The following is a 10828-nucleotide window of genomic DNA, read 5'->3' as shown; positions in this document are numbered from 1 at the left end:
TATGGGTGCAATTCAGGCTGTAACGGCCTTTTGGTTTCCCCCATCAGCGCTCGCTGCTTCAGTTTATTCAGGACTGGGTAATTTTGTATCCAAAGCCGAATATTATTGGCTGCCACTGGGAGAGTTTTGAAAAAGTTCATGATTACAGTCTCTTCCACTGGGGATATGACCAGTGTCTGTTAATTGGAGCCAACTCAAGGCATCTTCCTTTGCAACTCTGATGCCTAGTTGCCCATGTTCAGAGGGCAATGAAGTGTCAACCACATTGATGTGGCTCTTCCCTGGGACATTGATAAACACAGTAAAAAGTCTGACAACACCAGTTTTAAGTCCAACTGATTTATTTGAGAGTAAATTCACTAGCTTTCGAGGTTACCCTCTTTGTCAGGTGAATGGAGAGTTCTGGTGACGAACATTCACCTGACGAAGAGGGTAACCTCGAAAGCTAGTGAATTTACTATCACATAAATCGATTGGACTTAAGCCTGGTGTTGTCAGACTTTTTACTGTGTTTACCCCAGTCCAACGTCGGCATATCCACATCATGACATTGATAAACCAGATGGGTCTTTCTGAAAATGGACAATGTTTTTATGGTCACTCATGAATTCTAAACTCCAGATATATTTACTCAAGTTCCACCATCTGCAGTGACGTGATCAGAATCCGTGTGCCCAGAACATTAGCTGAGTTCTTGCATTAATACTCAAGTGATAAAACCTACAGTCCATCACATCCACACCTGAGTGTACACATCCTGAATTCCAGTTACCCAGACACACCATACTATGCATGTCTGCAGGGCTCCCGGATTGGACAGCATTAACTGCCTCAATCAGGGAGCTCATATTCCAAAGCTCCACCTGATGGTTATCGTTGAAGTCCTTAGATATATCTCTCTACCTCTTTCTATGTTTCTTGTGGCTCTCTCTCTGTCACTCTTTCTCTATGTCTCTCTGTGCCTCTGTCTCTCTCGATGTTTCACTCTGTCTTTTGCTGTCTCTCCGCCTCTCCCCCACTCTCCCTCTGTCTCTCCTGCCTCCCCCCCTCAGTGTCACTTTCCTACTCCCACTCCCTCTTTAATTTATTTGTCTCTCTGCCCCCCCCCCCCCCCCCCACCCACCTCACTCTGACTTTTGCTCTTGCTTTGTCTATTGTGCTTTTTCAGTCCAACTCTTTCCCATTCACTCCTGCTCTGTGTCTCAATATCTCTGTTTCTATCTGTCTCTGGCTATTTCCTTCTGCATCACTTTTTGTCCCCCGTTCCCCCACCCCCCTTGTCTCCCTCTCCCTCTCGTATTACAAACTCCAATCTGTCTTCCTCTATTTCCCTTTCTCATTCCCTGTATATCTCTCTCGCCATTTTCCTCATTATTTCTGTCTTTCTCATCCCCTGTTTATCTCTCTCGCCATTTTCCTCACTATTTCTGTCTTTCACATTCTGTGAGGCTCTGTCTTTGTCTCTCTTCTATCTCTCTGTCTCCCTGTTTATTTTCCTGTACCTGTTAGAAACTCTTTCAAATTCTTTGCTCTCCAAGTCTTTGTGCCTTTCCCTCTCTCTGCCACTCTCTGTCTAATAATCTTAATGTTGCTAACATTGCCTCTCTATCTATCTGTCACTCTTTCTATCTCTGTGAGGCTGTTTGGTGATTTACAGTTTGAATGCCCAATAGGAAGAGTCAGAGGTCTTGTTGTTGTCATTTCCTCTCAGGCTGTATTGAGTTGAAAAATTGCAGTAAGGGGATATTTCAGTAGATTTTTTAGCTGCTGCCTGAACTGAGTTTGTGTCACAGCATAAATAGCAGTATTTGTACAGCAACTTGTGAGTTGCAGCATGAAGCCCAATTCCATAACATAAAAGTCTAATCTAAAATTCAACCCCAAATCATACATGCGATTCCATACTGAATAAACCATGAATGTTGACCATAAGATAATGAAGTTGGCTGAGATAACAAATAGGAAAATGATGGATTTCCTTCGACTCTCCAACTCTGGGTCTCTGGGCTTCTCACCGCTGCGGTGAGCCCGGAGTCTCCTGCGGGCTCTGCTGCTCACTAAAATGTGTCTGACGGTGAGAGCATTCAGCAGCAGAATCAGGACGAATGGGGCACACGGGGTTAGAATGTAATGGAGGAACTCGATTGTTCCCCAGGCCAGAGAATCTATGGCATCGCTTGTGAAGTGACAAAACCAGGGGAGGTTCTGCAGCCGATATGTATTTAATAACATAAAATACCAGATAATGTTCTTTAAACAGCTCAGCACTGTCATTGTTCCTAGAACCACAGCCGCCGATTTCTCAGTACAATATTTACTTCTCAGCTTGGAGCAGCAAATGGCCACAAATCGATCAAAGGTGAAAGTGACGGTGAACCAGACAGAACAGTCAGTGGCTGCATAAAGCAGGACAGCGTGGATGTTACACACGGGGAACGACTGTAGGAAATAAAAGTGTTCCCAATAAACAATGGGAATGTGTCTCAATATCAGGTCAAAGATAATGACCAGCAGATCCCCCACTGACATGGCCACCAGGTAACGAGTGACACATTTGGACAGACCACAGTTTCTGCTCGTCAGTGTCACAATTGTGATTATGTTCACTGTCAGGAAGGAAATACAGAATAAAATTAGATATGATTCAATGGAAGGAATTGCCATTTAGACTTATGATGGTTTTTTTTTTAGAAAGTACATTATCACAACAATTGGAATACATTTTTTAAGCCAGCATGTCTTTCGGAGTGTGAGGGGAAAGTGGAGCATCTGGAGTAAACCTGTACAGACACAGAGAGAATGTACAAACTCAACACAGACAATGACCCAAAACTGGAACTGAACCCAGGTCCCTGATGCTGTGAGACAGCAGTACTAACCACTATGCCACCGTACTGCCCCTTGGTAGTGACACAACGTTAACATTTGGGAGAGAGCTTTCCAGGGAGTCCTCGACATTGTCCCTCACTCAGCTACAGGTAAATATCCCCTCTGCCTGTGAAGGATTTGGAGGGTAAGAAGGATGAGGCAGTAAACCCTAACAGAAGATGAGGAGTGGAGTCCTGTAGGTGGTAATCTGTTGTCTCTCAGACAGCTCACTGACAACTCCCACAACAGAGCTGGTACCAAACAGTGTTGGTTTGACCCTTTCCTCTGGACAATACTAACAGTTGGCAGAGGGAGACCCTGATGCCCTGAAGCACAGAATCTCTATTAGATTTACATCTCCATGAGTCCTCTCATGGCAGGAATGTTGTCAATATATGCACCAGGTAAAAACTCAAACAAAGGCCAGTAGCAAAGGAAAAGCCAAGCAAGCTGCCAAATGACTCTCATCCTGTGACTCCGACATCCAATATTATGAAATGCATGAAAAGGTTAGTCATGGCATGAATCAGTTCCGGCTTCCCAGATTTCCTGGATCCAGTACGGTTCACTACATCCACAACCGGTCCAAAATCCCATCTCTCTGACACTACAGTCAACCCTGTAACACCGACTCATGTTTTTCGACGACAGCTCAGCCATTAACACCATTATTCCTATGCATGTGTCTGTGTGTGTGTGTGTGTGTGTGTGTGAGCACCAGAGTACCTGATGAGTGCTCCTAAGTGTGTGTTATTCCGGAGGCTTACAGCAATTTTGGCTTCTGAATTTGTGTGTGAGTGGGAGTAAGTGTCTAAATCTGATTGCTTCTATCAGTAAATGTCTCTATTAATACATGTATGTTTGTGTTTCTGTGACTCCAGGAAAGTTTGTGGTGGTACAGGGGACAGTGTTGTTGCCTCATAGCACTAGGCTCCCTGGTTCAATTTCAGGCTTGCCTACACTGTGTGCAGAGTCTACTCGTTCTCACTGTGTCTGCGTGGGTTTCCTCCAGGTGCTCCGGCTTCCTCCCAAGATCTGAAAGTTGTGCTGGTTTGATGCATTGGCCGTGTTAAATTCTACCTCAGTGTACCTGAACAGGCGCCGGAGTGTGGCGGCTCAGGGATTTTTACAGCAACTTCATTGCAGTGTTAATGTTTGCATACTTGTGACATTGATGAATGAATTTCAATATGAAATATTTTTTCTCTTGAGATCCTGCTGTGCAAACAGGATCAATTAAATGCATCCTGCAGCCCGGTGACTGGGTGGGCAATTGGCAGTGAGCTGGCGTTACATGCAGATGGTAAAAAAACGATTCTGCTTTATATTTTTCTCACAAAGGATTTGTGTTAGGTCACATGTCTATGGATAGTCACAGCACACAGAAGACACCCTAGCCCATAGGCCCTGAGACAATTGTCAGCGGCTGAAAGAATTAATAACAGGATATAGGGATTCAACAGAAACAACAAGAGCAGCAAACCCAGTACAGTAAATGACAAGGAAATCAATACAGTTAAACAGCCTTTCTAGAATTAGGAACTGGGGACAGAACTTTACAGCCTCAATTTTCCGAAAACTGCAAAATCCTACCCGTGTTCAACAGACCTTCCCATGCTCTGACCCCTGCCTGCTCCGATTCCAGTGGCAGTCGGACTGGTACAATTCCAGACAGGGACTTACCTGGAACTCCAACAATCGCCAAGATGGGATAGTAAACGTACTGAATCACCTTCAGTAGACTTTCAATCCGATAAGCTAATGGCATCCTCCAATCATCTAAGGTAAACAAATAAATCCAATAGTTTAAACTTTTGTCCATGGCTGGAATCTTCCAATCCATTGTTCCCAGATTCTGATCAATTGTTGGAACTTTCTGGGTCATTCTCCCCAGATTCTGATCCACTGTTGGAACATTCTGGGCCATTGCTCCCAGATTCTGATCTCTCCTCTCTCTCCCTCTCTCTCCACAGCCGCTGATCGCTGTTAGTGTTGGAGTTGTCGCTCCCGCTGACTCAATGGGACAACACACTGAACGGAATCCCTTATTATTAGAAGGGGGAAATCCCTCCAGGCACACTAATCAGATCCATGCAGACTCACATCAATTACAGTCACTAAACAAACAGCTTCACCTCACCCTGTTCAATCCAACACTTTTTACACGCAAAGAAGAGAATTTACAGCCTAGATGGGGTGTTGAGGTTCAGGGAAGTATGGGAAGTTGGAAATAATGGAGAGGCAGACATGACTGTGCAGAAGGAGGCCATATGGCCCAAAGAGTCTGTACCGAGTCTCCGACAGACCACCCTACCCGCATTGGAATGATCATAGTATATGTTTTCTTTTTAAGATCAATGTAAAGGTTTAAGTGTGGAGACCTGAACGCGCCTCTCAATGCACACATATTATTGGTTTCGAGGTATTTTACATTAGCATTAACATAAACCCATTTATATTATATCAGGATATGCCCCTAAATATTACCGTAAGGATAATATACATCATTGAACTTTTTGCCATTCATCGCCTCCAATAACTTTGTGACTTGATTCATTAAGCGCTAAAATCATTCATTTTTTTTCAGGCTTTAGAGTAAGAACGAAGAACATTACAGCACAGGAACAGGCCCGTTTGGCCCTCCAAGCCTGCACTGACCATGCTGCGTCAACTGAACTAAAATCTTTCCCCTTCCAGCGTCCATATTCCTCTGTTCCCATCCTATTCATGTACTTGTCAAGACGCCTCTTAAAAGTCACTACCGTATCCGCTTCCACTACTTCCCCCGGCAATGAGTTACAGGCTCCCACCACCACTTTTGTAGAAAAAAAAATCTGCCTCGTAATCTCCTTTAAACCTTGACCGTCGCACCTTGAACCTGTGCCACCGAGTAAATGACTCTCCCACTCTGGGAAAAAAAAAGCTTCTGACTACCCACTCTGTCCACCCCTCTCATAATCGTGTAGACTTCTATCAGGTCACCCCTCAACCTCTGCCATTCCAGTGAGGTCAAATTACGTTTTTCCACCTCTCCGCCCAAGTCTCCAATCGATCCATATCTTGCTGCATCCTCTTATGGTCCTGACCGCTATCTGCAAATCCACCAACTTTTGTATCATCCACAAACTTGCAACCGTTGTGTCATACACAATGTTGCAAAAAGGGAAGTTCTCAGTTCTGATCCCTGAGGAATGCCACTTGTCATAACCATCATTCAGAAAAAGACAACCTCCCACTGCTACACTCTATCTTTTTTGACCAAGCCAGTTTTGTATCGACCTTGCCAGCTCACCTCTGATCCCATGTGATTTCATGTTCTGCATTAGTCTGCTAAGAGGGATCTTGTCAAAGACCTTACTGAAGTCCATGTAGATAACATCCACTACCTTCTCCTCATTAATCATCTTCCTCGAAAACACTCGATCAAGTTAGTGAGACACAATTTCCCCTTCACAAAACCACGTTGCCTCTCACTAATACGTCCACTTACTTCCAAATGGGAACAGATCCTTCTCGAAGAATCCTCTTCAATAACTTTCCTACCGTTGATGTAGGGCTCATGGCCTGCAATTAACTGGATTGTTCTTGCCACTTGAAGCATAGACAGCAAAGTCACTAGCGGCTGCATTAGTTAATAGTGTTAATAGTAGTTAATAGTGTTGCCTCACAGTGCCAGGGACCAGATTTTGAGTGCTGGCCTTGTTCACTGTGTGGAGTTTGTGTGTCCTCCCCTGTGTCATCATGGGTTTCCTCCAGGTGTTCCGGTTTCCTCCCACAGTCCAAAAGACCTGCTCGTTAGGGTGCATTTGCCATGCTAAATTCTCCATCAGTTTTGCCCGAACAGGCGCCAGAGTGTGGCGACACTTGGATTTCCACGTGTTGATATAAGCAGACTTGTGACATTACTAAATAAACTAAACTCCTCGTCTCCACCCAAACCAAAGATATATTCCAATAACCTCAACATAAGTTAGGGGGGAAATGGCCGAGTGGTATTATCACTAGACAATTAATTGAAAAACTCACCTCATGTCTGGTGGATCATTGGGTCGAATCCCACTACAGCAGATGGTGGAATTCGAACTGAAGGAACGTGTCAGTCTATTGCTCTCAGAATCTGAGGCATTGCTGTCTATTCTTCTCAGGTTTTTATCCAGTATTGGAACATTGTAGCCTATTGTTCTCAGATTCTGATCCAGAATTGTAACATTGCAGTCTATTGTTCTCCAGTGCTGCGGAATTTTTGTTATGAAGTGAAGTTGAATAGACTGGGGAATCCGCCGCTCTTTCCTATTCTGGCCTACACATCACTCCAAATCCTCATCACTATGCTTATTTCATAACTATCCTGTAAAAGGGTTAAGCAAGCCATTGAGTTGATTGGTAACTCGACAAAAGCTACAAATGCTGGCCCAGCCAGCGACATCACGTCCATGAATGAATGAAAATAAAAATAGTCATTCACATTGTGTTTGCTTTCTTATGGAAAATGTTGACACATCTGGTGTATTATCATTATTTAAAATGGGTTTCCTTTACTTATTAACCTTACCTAACCAGTGGTTTTGTGTGATGTCTCACAGCACCAGGGACCTGGGCTCGATTCCTGGCTTGGGTCACTATCTGTTCAGAGACGACATGTTCTTTCCGCGTCTGGGTGGGCTTCCCCCGGCTGTTACGATTTCCTCTCAAATTCCAAAGATGTGCGGGTTAGGTGGATTGGTCATGCAAAGTTACCCCTTAGTGTCAGGGGGATTAGCGAGGGTAAATGCATGGTGTTATGGAGATAGGGCATGGGTTGGTTTGTGTTCAGTGCAGACTAGAATCGCCTCCATCTTCACTGAAGGATTCTATGATATTCCCTACGTTATTAAGGCAGGTGTGGTTCAGAACGGGAAAACTGAACAACCTTTACCCAAAGACAAGACATTGCACATATTACAAATGCCATCTCACAACAGAACATTTTGTGAAACTGAGGGAAATGGAGAGCATGTTTCATTTCGGTGGTCTTTCATTAGGAAGAATTCAGATATTTAGGTTTTTTCTAACCAGTGCAGAGTCAGGGAAAAGACAGAGGGAGAGGAGGAAAGAACAAATGGTCTTGTGATAAGAGGGAAGGCTGGAGTTTTTTTTTAATTTGACAAAGGGAATGATGCTAAGAGACAATAAGAAATCTCACAACACCTGGTTAATGTCCAAAAAGTTTATTTGGAATCAAAAACTTTTGGAGCATTGCTCCATCCTCAGGTGAGTGGAGAACTGGACTAACAAACATGGCATACATATACTATAAACACACACAGATGCAAATGCAAGTAAGTAGTTGGAATGCGAGCCTCTACAGGTAATTAAGTCTTTAGAGCAACAGAAAATGCAATTGTCGAGAACATGGCTCACAGGTTAAAGAAGTATGAATTGTCTCAAGGCAGGATAGTTAGCAAGATTTCACAAGCTCAGGCCAAATACTGAGAGCGATATGCAGTATAGCAAGAACTCAACGTTGAGGCCGTCCTCGTGCAGAACTTGGCTATCAGTTTCTGCCCGGTGATTATGCATTGCTGTGTGTCTTGAAGGCCACCTTTGCAGGACACTGACCCAAAGATCGGAAGATGAGCGGGCTTGACTGCTGACATTTTCCCCGATCAGCATTGCATCTATCTCCTCAGTATTTAAACACAGGATATGACCGACACATTATCCTTGATCATCCAGTACTTTCCCAGACCTGAAAAGCTCTGAGATCTTCTTCGGAGCCTTCCACATGTCATCGATGAAGACGAACATCTGGTCAAGGCCTCCCCATACCCCCAGTACCTGCCTTCAGACAACCACACAACCTCAAATAGACAATTGTTGCAGCAAACGACCCAGCCTTTAGGAAAATAGCAATCTGGACACCAGACACAACCTCTGTAGGACGTGCCGGATCATCGACATGGATATCACCATCACAAATGAGGACACTATCCAGCAGGCACACGATACATACTCATGCGACTCAGTCAATGTGGTCTACCTTATACACTGCAGGAAAGGACATCCTGAGGTGTGGTACATTGGTGAAACAATGCAGACACGACGACATTGTATAAATAGATACCGCAGGACAATCACCGGGCAGGAGTGTCCCCTTCCTGTCGGAGAACAGGTCAGCAGTCAGGGGCAATCAACCTCTGACCATTGGGTCAGCGTTCTCCAAGGCAGCTTTCAAGACACATGACAACAACAAATCACTGAGCAGAGACCGATAGCCAAGTTCCACATGTGTGAGGATGGTTTCAACCCAGATCTTGGGTTCATGTCACATTACATTTAAACTCCAACATTTGGCCTGAGCTTGCAAAATTTTACTAATTGTCATGGTTTGAGACAATGCATACCTCTTTAACCTGTGATTATCTCTCTCCATTCGCTTTATCTGTAACTGTAAAGACTTGATTACCTGCAAAGACTTCAATTGTAAACATTACCTTGCAATTCTGTCTATCTATATAGGCCCTGTTTGTGAACTCTCCATTCACCTGATGAAGGAGCAGTGCTCCAAAAGTTCGTGCTACCAGATACAGCTGTTGGACTGTAACTTGGTGTTGTGAGACTTGTTTCTGTGACGACTCCAGTCCAATGCCAGCATCTCTACTTCATGGCTATCACCAACAGCACAAATCATCGGTTCAAAGTGGAGAGGATCTTCAACGATATCACCCACATCAACACAGACATCATATTCCTACAAAATGCAAGAAAGCAAACAAGGTCCCAAAAGGATACAGATCACGAACTCAGTCAACACGGCCTACAATACAAATTATGTCTCGAGACGTTGCCGTTGCATCTCTCTCACACTCCTCAATCACCTTGTACATTACTCTACAGCGGATGTCACAGCCTTGAAACTAAAATAGAGACAATATCCTGAATTTGTCCTCAGGACACAGCAGAACAGAAATTAGAGGCCAGCAAGCAGACAAGACAACAAAACTACACCATCTACATGAACAACAAGAAGATGAAACTTGAGAAACTCGACATTCCCACCAGCAGCAACCAAGTCTTCCTCGTACCACAGTAGAAAACCATACCAATACAGTGAAGTCCATTGTCAACTTACCGGACTACACCCTTCAACCAGATGAAGTCGAAGTTCTCAGTCGAAGGCCCATTTCTGCCCCATTACCAAAATGGACCCATTGGTCATGCGGCAGAAGGAGAGAAAAACATCAGTCGAATGAGGCTCAGGCAGCCCTTCGACAAGCCCCTCCACCTCTCTTCAACCCTCCTCTGTCTCACCTAAAACAGTTGTACCCAGAAACATTCAGCTGCCAGTCCTGCCCTTCCCTTAACCATGCCTCTGTTACAGCCACCACATCTAACTGCCTCACAAACATCAAGGCCCTAAGCTCATCCATTTTCCCTGCCACACTCCTAGCATTGAAACAGACACAGTTCAACCCACGAGTGTCCCTCGGAACCTCCTTCTCCCTGATACTTTTCCTTTCACCCGACTCTCTCCCAGCCACCTCCCCACCCCCCCTCCATATTAGTTTAAATCCTTCATAAACACCCCAGCTAACCTCCCCGCTAAGACATTAGTTCCCCTCCCGTTCAAATTCTCCCCACCCCTCCTGTACAATTCGCCTTCTCTCCTAAACACCTCCCAGTGATCCACAAAAGTAAAGCCCTCTACCCTACACCAATCCCTCAACCATGCATTCAGCTGCACGATCTCGTCATTCTTTGCCCTGCTGGTACTGGGCAACAACCCAGAGAGTGCCACCCTGGAGGTCCTACTCTTTAGTTTGGCCCCCAACTCCCTAAATCGCCTACGGACCTCTACCCTACTCCTCCTTCCTATGTCCCCCTCCCCTACATGTACTATGACCTCAGCCTGTGCCCCTTCCCCTTTCAAAATTCCCTCTACCCTGTCCGTTACATCCTTGACCCCTGCTCCCGGAAGGCA

General features: G+C 44.8%; 1 protein-coding gene across 1 annotated transcript; it reads right to left on the bottom strand.

Annotated features, from left to right (window-relative positions):
- Positions 1 to 1707: 1707 nt before the first annotated feature.
- On the bottom strand, positions 1708 to 5395 carry LOC145362377 (putative G-protein coupled receptor 139). The gene is made up of 3 exons (XM_080218434.1): positions 5356 to 5395; positions 4552 to 4647; positions 1708 to 2606 (listed from the first exon to the last, which is right to left on the bottom strand). Exons 1-3 carry the CDS (start codon positions 5393 to 5395, stop codon positions 1708 to 1710), a joined length of 1035 nt encoding a protein of 344 aa, XP_080074560.1.
- Positions 5396 to 10828: the final 5433 nt, after the last annotated feature.

Source organism: Carcharhinus amblyrhynchos, unplaced genomic scaffold, assembly GCF_965287045.1.
Source record: "Carcharhinus amblyrhynchos unplaced genomic scaffold, sCarAmb.v2.hapA scaffold_38, whole genome shotgun sequence".
Lineage (NCBI taxonomy): Eukaryota > Metazoa > Chordata > Chondrichthyes > Carcharhiniformes > Carcharhinidae > Carcharhinus > Carcharhinus amblyrhynchos.
This window is presented reverse-complemented; position numbering and strand designations above follow the sequence as displayed.